The 26,262-nt window shown below is 37.6% G+C and overlaps 1 protein-coding gene across 4 annotated transcripts in view; it reads right to left on the bottom strand.

Moving 5' to 3' along the window:
* Nucleotides 1–25,862, bottom strand: part of LOC145484702 (thyroglobulin-like) — a 33,732-nt gene extending 7,870 nt beyond the window's left edge. For 2 of the 4 annotated variants that reach the window (XM_081463313.1, XM_081463316.1), the window contains exons 1-18: nt 25,587–25,861; nt 21,991–22,048; nt 21,473–21,491; nt 21,002–21,130; nt 20,142–20,309; nt 19,113–19,304; nt 18,478–18,678; nt 16,411–16,560; nt 11,458–11,694; nt 10,847–11,002; nt 10,054–10,275; nt 7,381–7,536; nt 6,759–6,917; nt 4,605–4,805; nt 4,274–4,309; nt 3,308–3,466; nt 1,565–1,801; nt 887–1,030 (exon numbers count right to left, since the gene is read on the bottom strand). In XM_081463313.1, the coding sequence (XP_081319439.1) occupies nt 887–1,030; nt 1,565–1,801; nt 3,308–3,466; nt 4,274–4,309; nt 4,605–4,805; nt 6,759–6,917; nt 7,381–7,536; nt 10,054–10,275; nt 10,847–11,002; nt 11,458–11,694; nt 16,411–16,560; nt 18,478–18,678; nt 19,113–19,304; nt 20,142–20,309; nt 21,002–21,130; nt 21,473–21,491; nt 21,991–22,035 (2,611 nt within the window). In that variant the 5' untranslated portion in view covers nt 22,036–22,048; nt 25,587–25,861. Of the gene's footprint in view, nt 1–886; nt 1,031–1,564; nt 1,802–3,307; nt 3,467–4,273; nt 4,310–4,604; nt 4,806–6,758; nt 6,918–7,380; nt 7,537–10,053; nt 10,276–10,846; nt 11,003–11,457; nt 11,695–16,410; nt 16,561–18,477; nt 18,679–19,112; nt 19,305–20,141; nt 20,310–21,001; nt 21,131–21,472; nt 21,492–21,990; nt 22,049–25,586 lie in introns of all 4 variants that reach the window. The other 2 variants (XM_081463315.1, XM_081463314.1) reach the window with 2 other exon arrangements.
* Nucleotides 25,863–26,262: the final 400 nt, after the last annotated feature.

Here is a 26,262-nt window from a genome sequence, read left to right as displayed (position 1 = left end):
ACATGAACTTCAGAAATAAGAGTACCTATCATTCTTGTGAATTCAGAAGCTGGCAAGTTGGAATATGTGACCAACCATCCCAACTTCTGGCTTGTACAATTATATGTACCCATCAGTACTGTAGAATTCCGAAAGTAACCCCCTCGCCCCGAAAATAACAACTCCCCGAAAGTAGCGGCCCTTTGAAGAAGTCAGTAAAAGAGAAACTCTCTGTTCTCAATTGCAATGTGGATGGAACACCCTGACTGCAGGACTGAATAACTCTAATAGTTATTTGTGATTTTATTTCGAACTTCGAACTTCTTGAAACTATGATTTATAAGTTGTATTTGTCTAGCAGAAGAGTCAAATGACATACCGTAGGGTAATCAGTTGGATTGCGAAGTAATGCGCCCATTATAGTTTCGGCCTACAGTACTAACATTAAGGACCTTTTTTTGTTTATCAGTCTGCTTTGTTTATGTGGGTTGTGAGAACATACAGAAGCGGAACTTTTAATTTCTTGTGTTACGCCGGTCCGAATTTTTTGAAACAACTGTTACTGCGCAAACGTTTTACAACCATCCGAAAGTAACGGCTACCCGTAAGTAACAGCCCCTTATGCCCGCTAAATCTGAAAGTAACGGGAGCTGCTACTTTCGGAATTCTACGATATTTAGTCATTCACAAGCTCTCCTGAGAATTCCACGATAATTAATGATTAAGAAGCTGAGCTTTGTTTTAGGATAAGCCGCGAGACCAGGGTCTCCCAAGTATGTGTAAGTACAAAGAGCTGCATAGCTAAATAAGTATAGAATGCCGAAGAAGAAGAAGAAAATACTGCTCATGACGCATCAAGTGCAGTAAAGTAAAAAATAAAAAATAAAAAAATAAGTCCTGTATTCACCTTGTCGCACAGGAGCACTGCAGATACGACCACAGCCGTTACTACAACATTTCGTATTTCCCTGACAGTCACGATCTGAGCTGCATTCACTTGTGCAAATACCAACATGATGGATGTCAACTGCTGGACAGTGACCTGGCTTGGCTGAAGGACAAAACAAAAACCATGAAACCGTTTTCTTGTGAGAAACTATTGATTGGCTATTCTTTGTAAACAGCTTGCAACTTTCAATTAACAAGGATGACATGTGGTGGTCGTTCATGTAAAGTTTATATCCTACATTTTCCTCTCAAATCAATTTAAATTTGTTAGAGCAATTTGCCAGTTTCAGTTTGGATTTTTATAGGATCTTGTTTCCAGTTTTCTTTCATGTTAAATGATATCACCCCAGAGTTCAACGAGGGAGAAAACGAATGCACAACAAAGGTGAACTGTTCTCAACAGACTGCTAAACTAAGCCACACATAGTGTGCTTCAAAACTTGGAACTTGGAGAGCAAATCGAGAATTGAGACTTGTAAGTTGCTTCAAACAGGGTTTATAAGCATTAGCCTGTAGTATTTATTTAGCTGCATTCCTGCAGGGTTCAATGAGAGAATAAACAAACTATGACCATCAGCAAGAAGAATGTTAATCGTCTTGATGCATCGCGCAATTCTCAGACCTAACATTAACACACCTTTGTATTCTGGGGCAGTACAGACATGACCGCAGCCATTGGAGCAGCACTTCTGGTTTCCTTCACAATCATCATCATTACCGCATTCTTCTTCACATGTACCAAGTTGATCTGATTCAACAGCTGGGCAGAAGCCAGGTTTGGATGGCGCCTCCTTACACTTGCACATATCACAGCCATCTGGACCCTTAGCCCAACCAAACTCACAGTACATTCTGCACAATACAGGGTCACACACTGAAATGGCAAAAAACAATTTTAACTGCTACCTAACAATCGCATAGTTTTTCAGTCAAAGAATGCTAGCTGCAACTTGAGGAAACTTGAAATTTAATTGTGCAAGACCCCGATCTGCTGAGGTTGTAATACAGTGGTACATGTACCCTAGGGGAAACATCACCTAGCCTTAAATTAAAATAAATGGGGCCTTTAAGGTTTTGTGCCATCTTTGGTGCACTTTACACAGCAAGTCTATGTACTGCACAGTAACACTAGTAAACCCTACAGACTTGGTTAGCAAAGTATGCAGGAGTGAGCCAACTTGTTTCCTAGACTGTGAAAATTGTACAGGATGCCTGTCATTTTTAAAGCTGCAGAAATGTTTGGGTCAATGTTTTAAAAAGTATACATTACTTTTTTATATAATAAAATGAAAATGTGTGGTTCCAGAAAATATCCATACCCCCACCATGGAGGGAATTGGAAATTCCGGAGAGGAGAGGGGGTCAAAGACTTAGGAAATTCCGAAGGGAAAGGGGGGTTGGACGATCGATTTAGTTTCCTGAGGTAAGTTTCCAGAGGTGTTTGTGGCCTTATGCTCCACTCTCACAAAGGAGCGAAGAGGATGAGTGTGAGTTTCCAGAGGTCCTTCCATTCAATACGGATTCAAGTGTGGATCTAGTTGTTCAAAAATCCTTTCTTACCCACTAAGTAGATCTTTCACATGAAAAAATGGTGGCTTGAATACTTGTATTTGAATCACATTAGTATAGGTAATCACATGGTTTCAAGTTCAATTTGGAATTACTTTGCATGAGTGAGATTTTCAAAAGCTGAAATTGCACAAGCCGCTTTGGCGAGTGCAATTAAAATTTTCAGCTTTCTGAAAAACTCACAAGTGCAAATTAATTCCAAATTGAACAAGAAAAACCATATGATTACTTATTAATAATATGAACATGAAAAAAATTGTGTGGAGGAAGTGCCGGAAGACCTTTCTTGAAGCCATTTTTCTCATTCGAGAAAACTTTTTTCAAAGTTTCCACACAAAATTTTCCTCATCATTTTACGTAATAACATTGGCTTCGAAAATTTCCTATTTTCTTTCAGCCAATCATAATCCAGAATTATGATGTCTATTTTTTCCAGAGGGTATGGGGGTGTACAAAATAGAAGAGGAAATTCTGGAGGGGTGGGGGGTTATTTTAGTGGTTAAAAATTCCAGGGAGGGGTGGGGGCTTACGTGAAATTACCTCTGTGTTGGGGGTATAGATATTTTCTGGAACTACACAATATAATTTGTGAGGAAAGGCTGAACCAAGATTGAGTGCCCTTAGTTTCTCATGATCTAAAGCTGAAAACTTCTTTACAAAGAAAGCAGTAATATGATTCAACAAGGATGGCTAAGACTGAGGAAGATTAAAATGGATTACAAACAACAAACTTGAAATAATTGGACAATTTTTTCAAGACACACCCTATGTAACTAGTTCCTTTAAAATTCAGTTTATCACATGACTGTACCTTTAGTGCAGCTTGGTCTTCCCCTGACTTTTGTTCCTTTGATCTCCCAGCCCCGTGTATTAACACACCAACAATAACCAGTGGAATAATGGCACTGAACTTCCTCAAAGCTGCCGTTCTTCTTGCATTGTGGCACATAACGACCAAGCAGTTTCTCACCTTGGTATTGAAAAAGTTCAAGAACCTCAACATTGGCAGAGTATTATTGTATTTTACAATAACTGCAGCAATTCGCGTACACTCATTGGCTAATTTTCATTGTCAATAAGCGGACAGACACTGACAGACACATGAATTTATAATTTATGTGATGCATCAATGAGCGAGAGCAGACAATTTGACAGTTTGTTATTGTAAGATACAAATTGACGTCGGATAATTAACAAAATATACTCTCTTCTTTATTTTTCATTTTATTTGAATTTATCTGTCATTTCTGCATCTTTTGTTTAATTCTGTGCCGCAAGGATTTCAAATTCTCATGTCCCAAATATGTCATTCTTACTACAGGGAGTGATCTACACATCAAGAACAAATACTGGTCAGTAACAATATGTTCTGCTTGTGTGTGTAAAGTGTTTACAATTATTTATCTATTTATTAAAGTTATTACAAGTTTAACAGCATCAGCTTCCCTATATTAAAATAATACCTGTTACCTGGGGTTTTGAAAAAAAAAAAACACAACTAGCTGGTGAGAAGTGGTTAAACTCCACACAAGACTGCAACTGGCAGGACCCAAAATTGATATTCAAATTAAAACAACTGTCAAGATAACTGCATAACTGCAGTTGAACCCCCCCCCCCCCCCCCAATCTCAAACTCTTTAAGGGAAACGAAAAATAGTTCAAGATGTCAGAGGTTCAAGATAGTTGATAGTAAGTGAAAATTTAATTTAACATCCAAGAGAGAATGATTTGAGTTTGAGATGGCAGTGAGTTCAAGGTAACATTATTTTTAACATACCACTTTGTAGCCTCTGCAACTGACACAATGTGAGATCTACAAAGAAATTCAAACAAAGTTAAGGTCAAGCTCTAATGACTTAAAAATTCCCATGAGGGCACTTGGTATGAGGGCGTTACTGGGAGAACATCAACACTACATGTGTCGTACAAGTATGGATCAATGAACTCCGCAAGGTCTATATAGAAAAGACTATATACTACATGTACTTGATAAAAGAGTCTAGTGTACAAACTGTAAGGTCACTGTACATGTACACTGTACCTCCTTCAAATTGTACTCCACTTGGAACCAAAATGAAATTGTTCAAGAATTAAGGTTTAAAAATTACCGCTCTTCAGTTGTGCTACACATGTAGGTTTCTGTAAGTGCTTCCTTGTGCCATTCACTTCCTTTCCATCTGTATCAACGCACCAGTAGTAGCCTTCATGGAACTGAACTGGTTCAAAGCTTCCATCGCTTTTGCACTTTGGAACAAACTCACCAAGAAGGCCAGTTGACAGCTTTTGACGTGCTTGACATGGAGTTAGACCTATTGCATAAGGGAAATGGAAGACATTACTAAACAATTCCTTCAAAAATAGTGATCTTATCGCAGCAAACAAGGAAGTAACCCAGACTGCTTTGTTTGTTAATACAGTAGAACCTTCCGTAAGCAACCACCCAAAATTTTAAGTCTAGGTGGTTGCTTACGAGAGCTTAGACCACATTGGGTCAAAATTTTGCCTCATTGGCATATGGTAACTGAAGAGACTTACCCCATGTTTTAAATGTCTTATTCATGTGAAAAGTCGATTTTGAGAAAAAATCTGATACTTCCCATTGAGAAATTTCCGTCTCTAATGCAATAACATTACAACACCTTATTATCCAATTTACACTTTATTATCTGTCAAGTGGCCACTTACAGGTAGTTAAAAACAAAAGAAAATTTCAAACTTTTAGCTCCAAAGGTGGCCACAGTCAAGGTGGTCGGTTACATGTACAAGAGGTTCCAAATATAGTGACTTGACTTGGAAACTTTTGGTATCTTTGAAAACTGGTCGCTTACAAGAGGTGGTTGTAACTGGAGGTTTAACTCTATTTATTTTAATAGTCAAGAGTTCAAGATGCAGGGCTCGAAAAAAACCCCGTCCGGTCATCCGGGACAAGTAGGTTTTCCCTTCGGGCAAGTAACTTTCTCTCCTTACTTGCCCCATGGGCAAGGACCCAGGCAAGCCGTTCGCCGACTAAATTTTTGATGACAATTTTGAGAAGAAAAGGTAAATTTTAGGCTCAAGGGTAATCAAGTGTTTAGATGAAGCTTGACGAAAATTACAATTTATAGCGTTGTTTTGTTGATTGTGTGACGTGCACTCACGGCTCAGAAGTGGTTGCCTAGTACGTGATCAAAATCTTGATCAAATTTCTTTTCGGGATTGAAAGTAACCGCGTAGGGCACGAAAACGCTGTGTTTATTTCTTAAAATTTTAGCAATTTTTTGTAAGCATTTTCCAGTTTCCCTGTACAAAACTTAACTCAACAACAATATATTAAAGCGGTAGAAATTGTTCGCAAAAAGAAGCCGCATATTTCTATCACGAAAACGAAGCCAGCATTTTTGATACTAATAAATCTCTGTTTTCGGCGAAACATGCAAGTTTGCTAGTGATAACATACTTGGGCACCGCCGTGCGAAATGAAAAGTATTATATTATTAAAAAGAAATGAATAAGTAAGTCATCAAAATACTCTCAGAGTTCCTGGAAAATGACTTAAAATAGTGTTTCTTTCAAACGAAGACGTTTTCCCTCAGCTGAAACTATTTTTCATTCACCCAAATGAAGAAATATGCTCTCGCTGACTTTTCAAATTTGTCACTGTGCCTGTGTCAAAACTGAAGTGGGAAGGTGACTTGTTGTTAATTCTGCGTGTTATAAATTTCTCGCGCTTCTCTTCGCAATGATTTCGGGGAGCTAGACAAGATGGAGGTGAACATTCAAGGAGTTGAACGCGATCTTCGACGAATTGAACAGATTGATTCAAGGCTGTATAATAACAAAGATACCCAGCGTGTAATACAGGAACTAGGAAGTAAGTACACAAACGAACAACAACAACTTCGCAAACTTTGTTTCTTCAACTGTGAGTTCATCAATGTTAATTATTACAAACCGAACAACTTCATAAAAGTGGAATGAAGAAGTTAAATTTGTGGAAGTATTACAATATAATGGCGTAAACATGAAAGTGATCAGCACTAAGAGGACTACAGTCAAGATGGGTTTATTACTGTAACATTAAAACACGCCTGTAGTTTGACTTCCATTTTTGGGTTCATGAATTATTAATGAGTTTGAAAACTTGGGCAAGTGGGGAAGTGCCCCGGGCAAGCAAAATTTGAGAGTTACTTGCCCAATGGGCAAGGTGGAATTCAAATATTTTTCGAGGCCTGAAGATGTCCCTAATGATAGTGAAAGAAAATACCTTAAGTTTTAAAACAAACCTTTGGTGCAGTTCACAACGTTTCCTTGTTTGTCTCGGAACTCTACCTTGCACATCTTGCATGGATCTGAGAAGCAGGTGGCATCTGGATATGCAGGACATCTTGCTAGCTGACACATGTGCAGACATAGCAAGAATGGGTGTCCACTTCCAGGACAGGCTGAAATATTCATTCAAGCAAATTCTTAGGTACTCAGATAACAAAAGGTCTTGACAGCAGGCCTGCATTCTTAGAATAAGAAGCTTGACCAAAAGTTGGATGAAAGAGTACAAGAAAAAAGACAAAAATTCTCATGTCTTGGGATCTACATGTAGATGTATATCATCATTTGTGATATATGCATGTACATCAACAGCTCTTGCTACAGGTACATAACAGGCACACTGAAAAGAATTACTATAAATGAAGTAAGGGCTATGGAAAAATCTCAGTACCCTCACCACTCCAATATTGAAAAAAAAAAAGATACAGAATGTTCTAAAAGGCATTTACATGTAGAATCTACTGGTATATTACAGTTGAAAAAAGTGCTGTAAAGGGGCAGGGGACATTTACTGCATTATACTTCTGGATCAAAAATACAACATAATTATGAGAGATCATAATCATTGAACCTACATACTCATGAAATAGGGTTCCTGACAGGTTTTACCACATCCTGTGACATTGCAGCACTTCTGCATTCCTTTACAATCATTGTCAGAGCTGCATTTGCTTGTACATGATCCAGTCCTGGGCTCTTTGATGACTGGACAGAAGCCTTCCTTGATAGATCGTTCTGTTAAAAACAAGTCAATAACACCACCAGATTGTAAATAAATGTACATACCGTAATGATTCAATTTAATGCCCTCTTTCCAATAATCGCCCCCCTTCGAATAAGCACCCCCCCATCAAATGTGTTTTTATTAATAAGCGCCCCTATGCCAACAAGTGCCTATATTCTAATATTATAAAAACAGTGCCATCAGAGTATGTATCAATGGACTCACATACGTAATGCCACAGTAAAACAACAGCGATCTTCGTCTGAGTTTCTCAACTATTATGTCCATGTGAGTGCATAATTCCTTCAAATGAATGATCTCTTCTTCAAGTTTGTTTTGAACATTTGGTTGTTTATCAAAAAAGAAATAGGTGCCCAGTGTTGCAAACGAGCACCCTGTCTCAAATACTTTAAGTGCCCTCCTTTGAGGTACCAAAAGTAAATAAGCACCCCAGGTGCTAAATCGAGTCATTATGGTACATCTGCATAATTGTAATAAGTATCAAACCTGGAAATTTGTAAAAATACTGATGTGATTATTCAGTAAGTTGATCTCATATCACGCAATTCAGAGTAGAGTAATCATGCTCTTAATTTCAAATCAGCCAATGATACACTTGCCTGATTAATAATGGTAATTGAACTGAGTGGAGTGCAATTTGGTCTGAAATCATACCCGTGATTTCAAAATCGAACGAGCGCGCAGCGCGAGTTCGATTTGAAATCACAAGTATGATTTCAGACCAAAATTGCACGACCCGAAGTTCAATTGCCACTTCATTAAATCCATTTTGAAATCGCACAATTTTATCGCCTTAAATTTAGATTTTTGGTGTTTTGTTCCAGTAGCCGGTTTGTTAAAAAAAAAGCGGAACCGGAAACGCCTTTACGTCTCATTTGGTATGCAAAATGATGTCATGTGACGAAAACTCATTCGAGCATGACAAAGAAACAAGCAGTTCTGAAGTCAGAATGAAAATAGTGTACTTCAGGGATAAAGTTCAATTCTCGTCGCCTGAATAAATTATGGAAGGCCTTCCTTTCCTCTGTGGTTGAGGCTGAGACTTTTCATTGTCTTTGGAGAAGGAATTTAAAGGTGCATATCCTGTGTAATTCTGCGATCGATTTCTTTTGGGTTGTGAAAGTCGCGCGAGTGCACGATGCCCAGTGGATAGTACGTTTTTTTTTCCTTTTAAATAAGGTCTAGATAGCAGCAGACATGTAAAGATTTTAAGGAAAACGACCACTTTTTTAAGTTTAAAAAACATGTTTCGACAGAACTTCTGTCATCTTCAGTTGAATGAATGATTACAATTGATTCGCTCATTGTGTTCAATAGACTGCTTTCATATTTTAGATCACGCCACTACCAGCTTTCAACTCAAGATAAAGGAGGCTATCCATATTCAAAAAGAACTACCTTGCCTCAATCAGCAATTACACCATGTAAATCTAAAATTATCCTTTTAATTTACACCTTTTCACGTTCTGTTGTTACTATTTGTCTTAATTAGCTTTTTTGCCTACTTATTATTCAACTTGCTTTGTAATCATTCATTCAACTGAAGATGACAGAAGTTCTGTCGAAACATGTTTTTTAAACTTAAAAAAGTGGTCGTTTTCCTTAAAATCCTTTTAATACCGTTCAATGGCATGATTTTAAGGGAGTCCAGCTCGTTATCATCTCCGTTTCTTTTTGTGACCTCGGCGTAGGACTCAATACTCAGGACCTTGTCAAGTTCTTGCAGCGCCATTTGTTTCGAGATATTTCCAAGATGGCGGGACTGGCAGGGGCTTTGTAAGACGTTCGTTCATTCACTATTTTGTGCAGTGTGATGTATTTTGACTATGTTTATTCACAGCGACAGAGTTGAGCTCTTTTGTTGCTTCGTTTGAAACTACCGGAAACCTGGAAACATCTACCTTCTTGAGATGGCTCTGAATTTGTTGTTGTGTGGTTGTCGTTTGTTTATGTTTTACTGGACTCGGTATCATACGGATCTTGAGTGGATGTTGAAGAAAAATCGCCAAAATATTCGTCAAAATAGGCACTGAAAGTTGGAAACTTCCATTAAAGTAGGTCTTCATCCTGAAGGAGCTCATAATCGTCATTTAGAAACTGTAATTAATTAAATTCGTTAATTTTTTTGGAAAAAACTACAATAACAACAAAGTTTTGGCAATAGACTAGTAGTTGCTAAATTCTCCACACAATGGCCTTTTGTCTTTCATTTTCCTGAAATTTTATTGATTACTTTAAATTAATCTTGAAATCTGATTGGTTGTTTTGTTTTACTGTCCCATTCTCATTGGCTGAGAAAAAGATGCGGTTTAGAGCAAAAAATAGTGCGATTCGTGAATAAATCGCACCACTGAGAGCCAATCAGATTGCAAGGATAACCAGTGATTTCAAAATGGATTCAATAAATGTTTTAAGTGTACAGTTTCAATTTCGAGCAGTCAAATTACTAAGTGCCAATCAACATGTACTGTATGATTTACTTTAAATTTATTATTTACAGTACATACTTGATGGTCCAGAAGGGCAGTTGGGCTTTCCACGCACCCTTGTTCCTTCTAACTCTGCGCCATTCTTATCAGCACACCAGCAATAGCCAATGGATGCCCAGCACTGTATCTTTGAATAACTTCCATCAGCCTCACACTGTGGCACAAACCTGCCAACAGGCTGCAGGCCATTGCTGCTGAATGACAAGGCTTTGGCCTTATGCAATTGACATTTTGATTTACCTGATAAAATGAAGATCTGAAGCGTTACAAATTAAAACAGGATTTACTTGTCGGCACCGTGGCAATGATTCTTCTAACAGGACTTGGATGGTTATAAAAATTCTGCTACTTTGGAGTACAGTATTTGATACAAAAAAATAACATCCAGAAAAATCTCCAAATTATTTAAAACATGTACTGTAGGCACAATATGTTTATCGATTAGTTGTTTTCATCCCCTCAAGAATAATGTTGAATAAGATATCTCAGCACAAACTTTTTCATCCCCTAAGTTTGATCAGAATATCAGATACATTGTACAAGCCAAGTTTTCTTGAAACCAGACATATTCTTCAAAAGTTCAAATCTGCATTGTTGGATCACTGGCTTGAAAGTTGATTTCCTTTTACTAAATTTGCACTCAAAACTGCAGCAAATTAGATCCTATATATATATTTACATTTTGTTTATGTTCCCATCTACATGTAGGAGGGTGGAGTCTTAGGTTCCATGTAAATATCCTGGATGGCCCCTGGTATTAACCCACTCCCTAGTGCTGATCAATTCAAACTGACCAAAAGGTTATTAATACCTTCATCACAGTTGACCACTTTACCACTCTTGTCAACAAACTCTACTTTGCATCCTCCACAGGGGTTCACACGACATTTTGCTTCAGGATGGGCGGGGCAGGTGGACCACTGACAGAAGTTGCGCAAACAGGTAAACATGGGTTTGCCTGAACAGACTAAAATGCAAACAATTTTGACAGCGATTAGGATAAGAACTTAGTTTCATTTTATACCATCCGATTCGCTTGTCTGAATGGTTTGTGAGATGAGGCACACCTTAAGACTGTGTTCTTGACTGTACATTGAAGTTACTGTTACATACAAAACACAGTTAATAAGACTAATTTACTTCTACATGTACATGTACTCTGCCACAATTGTCACAATTGGTTGATGTTGAAATGAATACAGCTGTTAAAATGCATTTTGACTGACTTGCACTCTACAAGTTGGACAGCTGTCTAGCTGTTACCTACTGTATTAATAACATTACAGTATACGGATGACAACAATCTTTGCAGGAACACTGTTCTTGTGCACCATTTAATGGGCTGTTCATTATGATTGTGTTGCCCTTAATGTAACTGTACATTGGACTCTTTCCATTTTTATGAGCTGAGCTACAGTGTACCTCCAAGAGCTGTCTTGTTACAATGCGGCAAGCCTCGAGTCATGGTTCCATCAACGGGATTTCCACCCACATCTACACACCAACAGTAACCAGTGGAACCATAACACTGCACTTCCTCATAACTGCCATCTGCCGCACACTGTGGTACAAAGCGTCCGACAATAGGGTGTTCTGGTTTTTCATCCAGTGAGTGGGTACCAAGGGCCTCAAGTCGCTGTTTCTGGCACTTGGAAAAGCCTGTGCAAGAAATAAGGAAGTTTGTTACCCCTCGAAAAAAATTCCACTAATAGTTAAGCACAGGTTTCATGCAAAGGAGAAAAAAAGAAAAAAACCTGGTTACATCTGACATTGTACAAAATTAATAACTTGTAAAACATGGTTAGTTGCTTTGATTGGTCAGCCAATACACCAGATCTTAAAACATGTAGCTATAGCTTCAAATTATAGGAATTGTTTAATTCTAATGTCTCCATGTCTTATTTATGAGTGTGAAATAAAGAGGGATTGTTGCGAATAATATGCTATCCATCATGGCAGGCAGACAAGAACGTGGCGAACGTGATAACAGGAGAAGGGACTGGGTATGTGGAGACCTGGCACTAGATAAACAACATGTCTGCTGGTCCATCGATCACTGAATTTGATGTCACTTTGGATGAATTTTGAGGTGAAGTAGGCCTTCAAAAAAACCTTATTAAGAATTTTACTTTCGTCCGAGTTTACCCGGACTAGCGGTCCGACTTTTGTACCTGCCTTGCAAAGCTTAAGTTAGCGATTTCGTGTCATTGAAAACAATCAAAGGATTCAAATTCTCTACATTCCTTGCCATGAAAGACGGATTAACACATTAACAACAGCGAATTTTATAGAGGAGTAAAGCGTCAACGTGACCGTGATTGTTCACAAGAGAACGATACATTGATGGCTTGATACTGGTCAGCGCACTGCACTGCGATATTTCGCATACTGCAAGCGGAATTATCCCTCTGGTAAGGAATTGTTGTTCTGGTCTTGAAAATGCTGCGAATTTTTGTTCTTTGTTTTAAAGAAATCACACTCAAGACATTGCAAAAAGATGCTTGAATTTTCATGCGAACTTTTGAAGAAAGTTCGCAGAGACAAAGAACAAAATTTGCGCATTTCGCTCTCATTTCTTTGAAAGTTCGCAGAGACAAAGAACGAAATTCATGCATTTCGCTCTCAGTACTATTGCACAATACTTTATGGTGATAGCGCTGGTCCGTTCCCAATAGACATTTTTAAAATTTAAAGTTAGAGTCATATTTGCTTTAAAATTGAAAAATCTTTTGAAATCAGTCTGGCTTTTAAAAGACAATTCAAAATAGAAATTGTAAGGAGAATCGAAGATAAAATAAAATAAAAACATGAATAGAGTTGGTTATTTCATCAGAAAATGAAGTCGATCTCTGTTTTGAGGCTAAAAAGATGTGTGATAATGATGGGCCACCATACAACTGCCGGGGACAGTTGATTGCTGTTGTTGCTAAAAAAAAGGGAAGATTTTGGCAAAATTTCCTTTCAAAACAGCACCTGGAGTTCAAAACACAGGAAAATTTTCCAAAAAACCATGAATGTCATTTGTTATTCCCATCATGTGAATTAGCAAACTCCAATTCTTACAAAATTTCCCTTAATGGAAATTTCTTAAGGTAAAAATATGAAAAATAATAACCATTAATGTAAATTTAGTCTTCTAAATGTTATTTTCTTAATTCCCATTAATGATAATACACTTGATGAAACCGATAATGGGAAATTAAATTCCCATAGTAGAATTCTACATAAAACCATTAAAGAGAAAGCATTTAAATCCATTCATGTGACTTTGTTAGCGCAGTCCATAATGCAAAATGTTGAAGTCCCATGAATGGAAATCAACTTAATAAAACCAATAATGGGAATTGATAATCACATGATAGTAATTCTACACACAAGCCATTAATGGGAAAGTATTCATATCGATTCATGTGAATTTCTTAGTGCAGTATTTATGTATAACATTGAAATCCCATTAATGAAAATCAACTTGATAAAACCATTACTGTGAATTTAAAATCTCTACACAAGCCATGAATGGGAAAACACTGAAATCATTTCAGATCATTTAATGTGAATAGGTTAGTGCAGTCCATACAGTATGGGCTAGTGTAACTAAAATTATATTGAAATCCCCTGAATGGGGACTTGATAGAACAAACTTGATACAAATCAATGAATGACCAATAAGGACTTACAATTTAGTTACAGAAACTCAGGATGACAACTCAACTGGCACTTGACAACTGAGGCAGTCAGTTAGATTAATAAAAAAGGAATTTTATTAATCTAGAAGTTCGCGGAGAAACAGCCACAAATTATTAGTGTTTCGATCATTATAATCCTCTCAGCCAGGCATCTCCCCTCCATTCACTATAAGACAGGCATAAAATGGAATCGCAAGAAACTGTATCTTGTGCTTGTTTCAAGTCACGATATGGCACATACAATTATTGTTGGCCTGGCCTTTCTGTGTCCTCCATGTAATACCAAATTTTGCAAGTCTTGGCCCTTTCTTGAATGGCCAACACCTTTGCCAACCAAGGGACGGGGTTATCATCTTTAATCAAAATCATGTCTTGCACTTGTGGAAAGAAAGGTACAAGAATGTCATTGCTTATTTTGCAAGTGTCTGTACTCAACGGAAGACGAAACGGCTTTACCGTCACAGGAACTGCAAGGGCAGTGAATGTGAAGGTAAGAAATTTCACTGCAGCGACACTGGACGATCTCCCTGTGATCCCAACTCCTTTTCATAGCGAAAAGAACAAACACGAAGATGCCAATTCACCTGAAAAATGATGATGTCTTAGCTATCCACACAGGAAGGAAGAAATTGAAAATGAATTATGGAAGATACTGGTTCGAGCGTAATTGCGGAGTGGACGGTGGAAGATGTTTCGAAGAAGATTCAGCAGACATATAATGATGAAGTAGCGAAGAAATTTGAGGGTAACTACAAAATTATTTATTCTTCGTCCATTGTTCTTCTGGGTTTTTAGCAAACTAAGCTTATATTTTCAAGCAAACTTTTATTAAACTGGTCTTTTATGATTTGAAAAAGAACTCGGCAATTTAAATAATAAAATGATGAGGAAATACGTATCAAAGAAGCTTTACAGGAGAAAGCTTGCGCAGTTCAATTTTAGCTTCTTTTGGTGAGGACTTGGTTTCTTTTGCATGTGTTATTTTGGTTTCTTTGCCACGGCTATTCCCTAAGAATTACCCCGGGCTCTTTTTAGTTCTTCCCACAATTAATGCTTTCTTTTTGTTTCTCTCATAGAACAAAAAATAGACGGTAGGGCGCTGAAACTTCTAGCGAAAGAAGGGTCGACAGACCAGCTTGCCGCATGTGGCCTTGAAACTGTAGGCGATCAGTTGCGCCTCAAGGAGGAGGCATCACTGGTACAAGTGCCCAAAATAATCATCAGGGGAAAAAAACCGACCATCAAACAAGTGAAAGCAATGTCTGATCTCGATCAAAGAATCTACAAAGCAAAGAAAGCTTAAGTATATACAACTGTACAAAGAAATATTTATACATTGAGCGCACTATAGTAATGCTTGGGCACTCAAAATTCTTTGTCTGGGTGAGTGTGACTATTTTCTGATATGCCAAAAATTGGTCTATTGTTCTCACCTTGTCTTACAGCCAAAGGTATCCCTTTGTGCTTCCTCCTTGCATTAGGATAACTAACCAGGCAACACTTACCACATTTCGATATATTTTGTGCTTCAGGGAAAACTGCTATTATTAACCAAAGAACAGGATAGGCTTTGCCATCTAAATATGTAGCTAAAATAATACATTTGCCCTCTAAACTTAACAGATACGATTGGAAACTGGTTGTCTTAATGATGTCCTCTAGCATTTTAGAATTAGACACAATGAAAACTGCAAACTTGTAACCTACATGTAATAAAAAACATTTATATACAGTACTGTTGTGTTGAAAGACAATATCATAGCCTTAATATTATAAGTGTGTAGTAATTACAGTCAAAGCAAAACATGTAGAATGACAGGTGTAATTAATAAGATGCAATAAATTGTTCATTTTTTTGTTACATCCACTGTTTCTCTTTCTTCTACTTATTACAGGTTTTTCTCCAGATAAAAAGTGAATGGTAACAGAGTAAACTGCAAGGTCTGACTTAAATAAAAAAAAACTGTTGACTTAAATAAAAAACATAATGATGGAATAATAATGCTATACATGTATTATTGAAAACACTCGCAAGTTTTTGTTTAAGACCAGTCCTTTTTTCACAAGAAACCACCATGGTTACTGAAGCTGCCATTGATCATTGGTATAAATGGAAAAATATGAATGTGTTCTTACTAAAATCCAACATGGTTTGACGTCACTTTACATAATGTAAAAGCATGCAAAAACCATGACTGGATTTCAGATGATACACAACAAGTTTTTTCTTCAGGATACATCATGTTATATACCATATAACCAAGCATGTTTTAGAGTAAAAACATTCATGTTTTCTAGTTTAAAGCCATTCGTGTTTTTTAGAATAAACCACTATGGTTACTCTTGCTAAACCATTTATGGTTAATTGGCAAACATTAATGTTTATTTACTTTAATCCAACATGGTTTGTTTACATTTTACATAATGTTAAAACCTGTAAAAACCCTGATTGGGACCCAGACAAACCACTATGTGTTTTTTATAATACCCATGATAATATCCATTGATGATTCTATTGGTAAAAACCAAGAATGGAAAGTGTTCTGCTTTTCCATTCATGGTTTATTAAATGGGAATTAACAGAATTACCATTGAAAATACCATTCATGTTTTTTTGGAAAATTTTCCTGTGAAAATTACTGTATAGCCTCTAACAGTTGCAAGTTCATTAAGAAACTCCAATACTTACAGTCAACCTTCCTGCCATTCTTATCAAGGAACTCTGCCTCACATTTGCCACACGAATTCACCCTGCAAGTTGCATCTTTCTGACCAGGGCATGATTTCGTACTGCACAACATTGGATCACAATGTAGTTCCTGAACTGCAGCTGGGCACACTAAAAATAATAGACTCATAGTTCAGGGCTCGAAATTAACTTTTTCGTTCGGGAGCTAGCTGGCGACTAACGGAAATATTTTGGTCGCCAACTTATTACATATATAACTTACACAAGAACATGATTTTATACGTTACTTTGCATGCAAGAAAAGTCAAGAGCGAAAACAATTAGGAACAACATGAGTAACACTTAGTTATAAAGGGGGGGGGGGGCGCGGGGGGGCGGGACAGGGGTTCAGAACCTCCCGCCTCCCATACCCAGCTCTCCCGCTTCCCGTACCTTTATCTCCCACCTCCCACCCTTTTCCGTGCCGCTCCCCTCCACTGTAAATTGGCAGAGTCAAAACACATCCTAGTCATTTAGCTTCGCAATTCTTAAGCATTTCCTTTGTTTTTAAATAATTTAACAAGATTACCACTGCCATATGTTTCAATTCAATGAAGTTTTGACCTACTTGTTTATCTTCTTTGAGCTTCACCATTTCAGTCCATTTTCATTGGCTCTTCAGATTTGTTTCTGAAATCCGTTTTCAGTGATGATGGTCTCACAAGTTAATTCTAGATTGTCTCGTGTTCTGATAAAGTATACGCATTTCCAGTAACCAGTCTGGCGTTTATTGGGATCAGACAGTTAAATCATGGAAGTAGGTTGTCTCACCTTTTTGCAATTTGACAGCTTACGCAACACATGTGTACTCATGCCACCTGACATTTCATGACCTATGACGTAACCACTGTAAACGGGTTTACTATTTCACTGGAAGTAAGCCTGTTTTTCGGCCCAAGAGCAAATTTTCGTTTGCTCGTTTGCTAAGAAGTGACTGAGAAGACATTAAATGCCAGTCAAATATAATTTGGATACTTGTTTTTGAAAGCATTCTAACGCATTGTTGAATTTAAAAAAATAGTGTTTCGCATTTTTCTCCCGCTTCCCGCCATCTTAGAACTCCCGCTTCCCACCCTTTCCTCTCCTGCCTGGTCAGAAGGTGATGGTTGTCTCCATAGTCATTTTAAATAAAGCAAAGTATAAAACGTTTTAAGTCCGTGGTTTTCATTGTGAGACAAACACGGGTCCCTGCGTATTTTCCCTTTGTTACTTCTTCGAAATGCCGTTCTTTATTTTTGACTTGCTTTCCTCAACCCCTTTTGCTGCCGACAAACAATGCCATGCTTGGCTCAGGCCCCTACACAACCACATTGCTCGTACCAATCTCCGACTGGGAGGAAATATGGCGCACCCTGAATGCAGTATCAACATGTCAAGTACATTCATTTTTTCGATTATCTTGTAATATTCAGACATTATTTTACTGGGGATGGAAAAGGTGAGTTGCATACTAGCTACCATATCTGAATTGATTTCCTAATATAACGATTTAAAAACAAAAGTTGTGTTGTGGTTTTCTTTAGTTATCGGACAAAACGCGAGTCGCCACCTGGCGACCAGTTCTGAAAATTTAGTCACCAGTGCTCAATTTTTGGTCGCATTGGCGACCAGTGAGTCACAATTTCGAGCCCTGTAGTTATACTGTGTCTCACTTCTGTCAGCAATGTTCAAAATGTCATTTCTTGGATTGGTTTTTGCCAGTGTGAGGTCCTAAATATTAAAGAACTCGTGGATGGACATTCCTGATATCTTTATTTTTACCTGCAGTCCTATGTAGCTGTGAATCTCAGGAGGAAAAAATGCATTTCAGAATACAAAGAGAGCTGTAGAGCTCTGATAGAATGGCTGAGAAAGCAAGTCCTGAGGAAGTAAGTTAGCCTGCAGAACAGGCTAGAAGCAAGTCTGATTGTTATCCACTTGAGGAAATGGCTTTGAGTTTGCAATAACCAGGTTCCAATTAGCAGCGTCCAGCTTTACTTACTGTACATGTACTTTGACAGCAGAATCTAATATATAGACTTTACGTACCAGTTCTTGTGCAGTCTAAATCTCCTCTTGTTCGTGTTCCACCCCACTCCTGTCCATTTGTGTCCACACACCAGCACTGTCCAGTTGATGCATGGCACTGCTTCTCCTCAAAAGAACCATCACTTTTACACTGGGGTACAAAGCGGCCAATGGGGGGAAGTTTCTCAGCTTCTTGCTTTTTCTTTTGGCACAGCGTTAACTCTGGAAACAAAAACAGATTAGATCACTATTAAAGTATTCACTGTCATTCGGAGCTTTATGATTTATAATGTAAATAATTTAAATAATAGTTTTGATATTGTAACCTTGTATTGAATGATTACACTGACGGTCTCTGAGGGGATAATTCAGAAATTTCACTTTTTCTCCCTTATTTCCTATTGAAAAATTTTGTTGTTCACTAAGTTTTTGTTGTCAAAATCTCCATTAATACATGTAGTAGAGATATCTCTTGCTCCCTCAGATAAATCCAAAAAAAACATCCTTCGTTCTCTTGAATCAAATGATCACATGCCCTTGTTCCCAAAACCCCTAGGGGGATAAATTATCAGTTTCTAGACGTTTGAAATTCTAAAGGAAATTCCAAACGATTAAAGGAGATATTAACGACGTGAATCAACATTTTGTTCACTTACCTGGGCACTTGGGCATAGATCTTGACATGGTGGAGAAATCTGGTATTCCTCTGTTGTCAACACAAAAGCAGTATCCCTCATGACACTGCACCTTCTGAAAATGCCCGTCAGCATCACACTTTGGGACATACTGACCAAGAAGAAGAGGCTTGCTCTGGGTAGCAGCAAGCATGCGTTTACACAAAGTTTCCACTGACAAATACAAATGCAAATCATTAATAACGTTGTAACAAATTCAGCCAACCATTTTGGAATCACTAGATTAACTCTATTTGCTAATTCGCTATGTCCAATTGGAGTTCAGTAGGATGGCACATTAGAGCTATCTTTGCAGTTTATTAGGCTGCACTTTAATTTATCACTGATGATAACACAAAATATAGCAATTCAAGGTGTCTTGTGCAATTAAGTCAAACACCATGGAAAGCATCATTTCCTGGACTGAATTCTTCACACAACTAATGTGGCAAGCTCTTTTCTAATCAAGAAAGAACTTGTCATTTGCGGCAATGCATCCGCAAACCCAGTCCCTAGCATGAAAGAAGCCAACAGCACAATTTCCATGGGATGAATGCTAGCCATAAGAATGTGAGAAATAATTGAGACATCATCTTGTATGCAGACTGTGCTAAACTAGCTTTTAATAATGTCAACTGAAGGTATAGGCTCGATTACCAGCCGCTGTTCGGAAAGAAGCCCGCACTCCTCTTCTCAGTGAGGGATGTAGACCAGACATGAGAGAGCGGCGGAAATCAAGCCTACTGAAGGTATTAGATGAAAAGTAAAGTTTAACATTTATACAAAAGACAACAATATTGTTTAGTTTCAATGACATGTTTTGGATACTTCAGAATGTATCAATACCACAAATTGTAAAAGACTTTACAATAGAAACATTGTATTATATTAAGTTGCATGTCAGGTGCTGACAGTATTTATCTAGTAAACAATAATATATTAATTAACTTTACCTAAAATAATACTAAAAAGCAACAATAAACAGTCAACTATACTCAACAATAAATTTACCTGGGCCACATTTCACAGTTTGTCCTGTTGTCTTGCTGATGAACTTTACACTACATTTATCACAGGATTCCACCACACATCTCAAACTCTCTTGAGGCTGGTCAGGACATCCAGCATAGTTACACAGCTGGGCGGGGCAGTTCACATGTTTTTGACCAGAGGGGCACACTGAAAATCACCACAATAATGTATCCAGTAAAGATTCTAAGTAACAAAAAATTAATTTAGCCTACATGTACTGTAGGAGTGAAATACAACCCTAACCCTGTATTAATTCTCCAGCTGTGTCCTACATGTATACCTTTTGTAAAAGTTAACACACTTTTTTTAATGGAAATGTGGTTTTGAATCAAGACATTCATCATTGCTCCAGTCTCCTAGCAGAGTTGGGCTGTCGCCTCTCTGTCTCCAGGTTATCACATTAGGATATTACAAGTAACAATTTCTCCCCATCATTCCTCTTTATCCCATTAGGCACTTAAACCTGCAAGGCAACTCATTAACATCTTAAGACAATGTTTAAGTGATCTGGTTAATCATCGTTTTTTTCCTTTCTCTCTGGCTAATTTCTCTTTTCTCTACACCTGCAGTTCCCGATAAAGCCTTTGTGACCATACAAACCTGCACCCTGATACTCGTACATTAAGTCTTGTTTGGACTGGTTACACTCGGCTTAAATTTCCTAGTGCTCATTCATACACCTGAGTGGACAGAGGTGCTGTGAGAGTTAAGTGCCTTGCCCAAAAACACCATCCTGTAGTGACCTGGCTACACTCAAAACCGCACTACTCATAGCAAACTCCATGTACGCCAACCACAAGGCTACTGCACAAAGGTACAGGTATTTCATTAATTCTTACTTGGTTCCAGACACCAGGCACCACAGCCATTACTACAACACTTCTGTGACCCATTGCAGTCTTCATCAGCACCACAGGTAACAACACAGGGACCGTATGGGGTTGCCCTTGGACACAAACCATCTTTCACTGGAGACCATGAAAATAATGTAATTAAAACAATTCAAAGTATGAGAAATTCGTACTACATCTTCATACTGTAGCAGCTTTTCTAATTCTAAACTTCAGCTTGCTCCAAAATGTTAGTGACAGGGGGGAGGGGGGGCAGGTTACCCTTTCTTTGCAGACGAGAGTACTGTTCAGAATAGAATTTAAAAAAAGACAAAAAATCATCATACATGTATGCTGTACCTTAAACTACTCACTTCTGGCTTATAGTACACATAAAATTACAATCACTTGACTCTATATTGACTGTTGTTAACTGATCACATGACAAGTAATTCCTCTTAAGAATAATACCACACTCACCAGCACTTAAGAGAGAGGCCTAAAAAGAACACGAAATAAATACATGAATATTGACATATATTATGTTATAAAAAATTCAGTACAAACCTGTTAATGTGTACTCCAGGAAATATCTAAGTTACGCATGATAAAAGGTTATTAATATTCTGAGGGGGGGAGGAGGAGGGGGTCCTGGCACCAATCATTTTGGCAAATGAAGTGAGAGGGTGGGGGAAGGGGAAACCAAACACCCTTCCAGGTGGGGTATGGGTATTTTAGTCTAGAGCATAACAAATAGTCTTTTATAAATTACTACCTCACTTGAAATTTGTTTAGCGCAAGACAATCTCAGTTTTTAGCCAACCACAAAAGGGCACAGGGCTACCACCTAAATCAAATTTTATGGTTGTTCACAATGAATTCCAAAATTCTCACATGAATAGTTCTACAAATATTATTATCAAAATTCTCTACATAAAAGCTCTTGGCCTTAAACTTTTTCCCTTTCTGTACATACAGACATAAGAAGACAGACTCACCTGAATAAGGACTATAAGGACAAATCCAAGTTTAAAATTAGGCATGGCTGCAAAACGCCTGCAGATATTGAACGAAGCAAACGGTTAAATAAATCAACAACGACCAGGTTAATGTTCTGATTTTCACTTTTATTTCACAGCTGAGCTTTAAATAAGTTTTAACTCACTGCATGCATGTCATTTATCAAATTTATTCATACATTTCATTTTTTAAAGACATGTTTCGGCATGCTTATGCCATCTTCAGTTTAATAGAGTGACTAATGATACGTGACACAAGTTATATACTACAAAATATGAATAAATTATTTACAATATGCATTACAAAACAGTGGAAACGGAAATTACAGAGTTAAAAAGGTGTTGAAGTGATGTAACTGTTTGTTAAGGTCAGGTTTGTTCTTACTAATATAAAAGGCTTCTTTAAGTTTAAGATCAATAGAGCTATTCGCTGAGTCTAAGATGCGAAAACAAGAAGGTGTGTACATGCCCCTGCATGAAGAAAATTGAGAAAGATGTTTAAAAATATGCGAGTTTTTATCGCTTACTGTATGTTCTTTAATCCTGGTAGAAAAATGGCGACTGGTTTCACCAATATAACAGGAATTACATCCCGCACAAGTAAATTGATAAACTACCATGGATTTTAGAGCATCAGGAGTACGATCTTTAAAACTGAACATATTCTTGATTTTGAAAGAAGTAAAAACTAATTTGATATTAAGATCCGTTTCACAAAAACGTTTAAGTAATTGCCGTAGTTTGAGTTCCGTTATTCTAGAGTACTGGCCAATAAAAGGAAGCTTAAAATAGCGTATATTGTTTTCATCATTAACGTTGCGGCTTTTTTGATCAGAAGGCTTGTTAAGATACCGCTTGAAGGTTTTTTCAATGATGTGTGAAGGAGACGAGTTACGTTTTAGAGTGTCCGAAAGCTTGATCAAATCGTTTTCAAAACCGGAAGAAGTGTTGTTGATTTTATAAGTTCGGTCAATGAGAGTACGGACAAGGCCAATTTTATAGCGAAACGGAGTGAAACTAAAAAAATTTGTTAAGAGACCAGTGTAGGTTTTTTTATGAAAAACTGAAAAAACGCAGTCATGCGAAGAGTTGTCAATTAGAACATCCAAAAAGGAAAGTTTACTGTCGTTCTGTTTCTCGAAAGTAAATTTGATGTTGGGATGTTGAGAATTGATGAATTCAAAGGAAGACATGGCATCCCGCTCATTTTTAAAGACGCAAAAAGTATCGTCAACATAACGCCTATAGAGTAAGATGTCGGCCTTGTTAAAATTATTTAGCCATGTTTCTTCGTGAAATCCAAGAAAAAGATTAGCTAAAATAGGTGCTAAAGGGGAGCCCATAGCTACCCCATCGACTTGATCATAAAATTTACCATTGAAAAGAAAATGAGTCTCGGATGTGGCAAATGAAAACAATTTCTTAAGGTCGGGTTTTTTGATGGAAAATTTGGGATGATGTTTCAAAATAAGGTCAACGGCAATATCGATAGTTTCATTTAGCGGAATGTTTGTAAAAAGGCTTTCAACATCAAAGGAAATAAGGAACTTGTTGTTAAAATCGAAACTCCTGAGCTCTTCAACAAAAGAAAAGGAATCCTTAACCGAATATTTATCAGGCAAAAGCGGAACAAGAAGAGAACTTAAGTACTTAGCTAAATTATAATTGTAAGCTCCAATAGAGGATACAATGGGTCTAAGAGGTGGTTGCCTATGATTATCACGTTTCTTATGTAATTTCGGAAGGCCATAGAATTTTGCTGGTTGTGAACCCTTAGGAAATATGTTGCAATAGGTATCATCATCGTTTCGCTATAAAATTGGCCTTGTCCGTACTCTCATTGACCGAACTTATAAAATCAACAACACTTCTTCCGGTTTTGAAAACGATTTGATCAAGCTTTCGGACACTCTAAAACGTAACTCGTCTCCTTCACACATCATTGAAAAAACCTTCAAGCGGTATCTTAACAAGCCTTCTGATCAAAAAAGCCGCAACGTTAATGATGAAAACAATATACACTATTTTAAGCTTCCTTTTATTGGCCAGTACTCTAGAATAACGGAACTCAAACTACGGCAATTACTTAAACGTTTTTGTGAAACGGATCTTAATATCAAATTAGTTTTTACTTCTTTCAAAATCAAGAATATGTTCAGTTTTAAAGATCGTACTCCTGATGCTCTAAAATCCATGGTAGTTTATCAATTTACTTGTGCGGGATGTAATTCCTGTTATATTGGTGAAACCAGTCGCCATTTTTCTACCAGGATTAAAGAACATACAGTAAGCGATAAAAACTCGCATATTTTTAAACATCTTTCTCAATTTTCTTCATGCAGGGGCATGTACACACCTTCTTGTTTTCGCATCTTAGACTCAGCGAATAGCTCTATTGATCTTAAACTTAAAGAAGCCTTTTATATTAGTAAGAACAAACCTGACCTTAACAAACAGTTACATCACTTCAACACCTTTTTAACTCTGTAATTTCCGTTTCCACTGTTTTGTAATGCATATTGTAAATAATTTATTCATATTTTGTAGTATATAACTTGTGTCACGTATCATTAGTCACTCTATTAAACTGAAGATGGCATAAGCATGCCGAAACATGTCTTTAAAAACTGTTGTACGTTTTATGCAATATTTATCATTATTGCTAGTATTACGACCTTATGGAAACATTTCATTTCCTTATAAGTTGTGAATAATATCTCCAAATAGAAATTATGGGTCATGATTCATAAAAGGCGGAAAAGTGAAACATCTCGAAACAAAATCACGGTTACACCCCCAAAACGAAATCGATTTAGCACTTGAGAATATTGCAAAGTAGCATCGATTTATCTCCCCAAGCTCTGTACGTGACAACAAGAAAAACTGACTCTTTGAATTGTGAAATACAACAGCATGCAATAAGACATGCTTTTGCACTGAGATAACAGACCCTTGGATTCAAACAATAAAGGTCAATGCCTGTGTTTTCATTGACTGACCTTTCCTATTTTAGATCTCGAGTTTAAACTTATTTCACAAGCGTGCACATGGAGTGATGCAAGTAACCTCAGTCGCTCCTGGACTTGGGTTTTGTTCTTATTCTATGCGCAGGCTGAAAATCAAACCGATATATGCCCGATCGCGATCTACAAATTAGTCTAGCCCAAATACAGGCGAAGACAATTCTGCGATCGAATCATCACGTTTCGTCTTGCTGTGACATAGCCCTAGGCAGAGTTTGCTGTCAAAATTTGCACAAACTGTGAAAAAAATTTTCCTACGACACAAGTTAACTTATCGAGTGGACGATTCTTTTGCTTACTTCACGCAAAATATCATAAAATTAGGGTACTGACGTCTCGAAATTCTGCCGCTGATCAGGAATCGTGCAAACTGCGAAAATCATTAAGGTGCAACCTACAAATGTTCAGTGCAAGCGGACAAGCGCTTCGATTCAGTAAGACCTTGCATGCGCTTTCGGAGTCACTTTGTGCCTGGATTTCGCCTTTTTCAGCAGGTGTGAAATAAGTCATTACTCGATGTTCACGCAGTTATCGAGATGTCTTGTCACTTACCACTTGCCACTGTTGAACGTCAAAGCCAAATGAGGCCGAAAATATAGTCTTCTCACCTCTTGTTTTTCCTTTGAGCCTGTCACAGCCCGGAACTGAGAATGCAGTAACAAGGTCAGCGGTTCTGAAAATTCTGAAACAGCGAAGTAAAAATTTCGAAAGTGCTTCGGAACTGGCGGTTTCCTCCAAAGAGGGCAGTGAAAAATTCTTGCCGTGAGCTTGAAGTTAAAACGTCACCTTTCTTGAAGGCGAAAGGTTAAAACCAGTCCGCTTTCGAAATGTACAGTATCATTTACATATGAAAATTTTCTAGTGAATCATCAGACAGACCAGTCACGTAAGTGTCAATCAAAGACACGCCTTTAAGTGGGCGGAGTGAACTGAAACTGGTGAACAAGAAAGAACATGAATGTTGGCAAAGATTTTATCACCGTATTTCCAAGGTTTAGGTGTATTAATTCTTCTTCAGTTCTTACGAACAATAACTAAGATCTTGCTGCATTTTTTTTAAAGAAGAAAGCTGATCTCACGATCCGTAACTATGAACAATGGAAGCAATCAAAGGAAACAATCATGTCAACTCCATACGTGAGCACATCTGGGCAAAATCACAACAAACAACAGACGCGTTAACTCGGCCAATAATTAGTAAAATTACTTCCAAACATATCTTCAAATG

The sequence above is a fragment of the Orbicella franksi genome, chromosome 4 (assembly GCF_964199315.1).
Source record: "Orbicella franksi chromosome 4, jaOrbFran1.1, whole genome shotgun sequence".
Classification (NCBI taxonomy): domain Eukaryota; kingdom Metazoa; phylum Cnidaria; class Anthozoa; order Scleractinia; family Merulinidae; genus Orbicella; species Orbicella franksi.
Note: the sequence above shows the minus strand (reverse complement) of the source record. Positions and strands in the feature narration are given on the sequence as shown.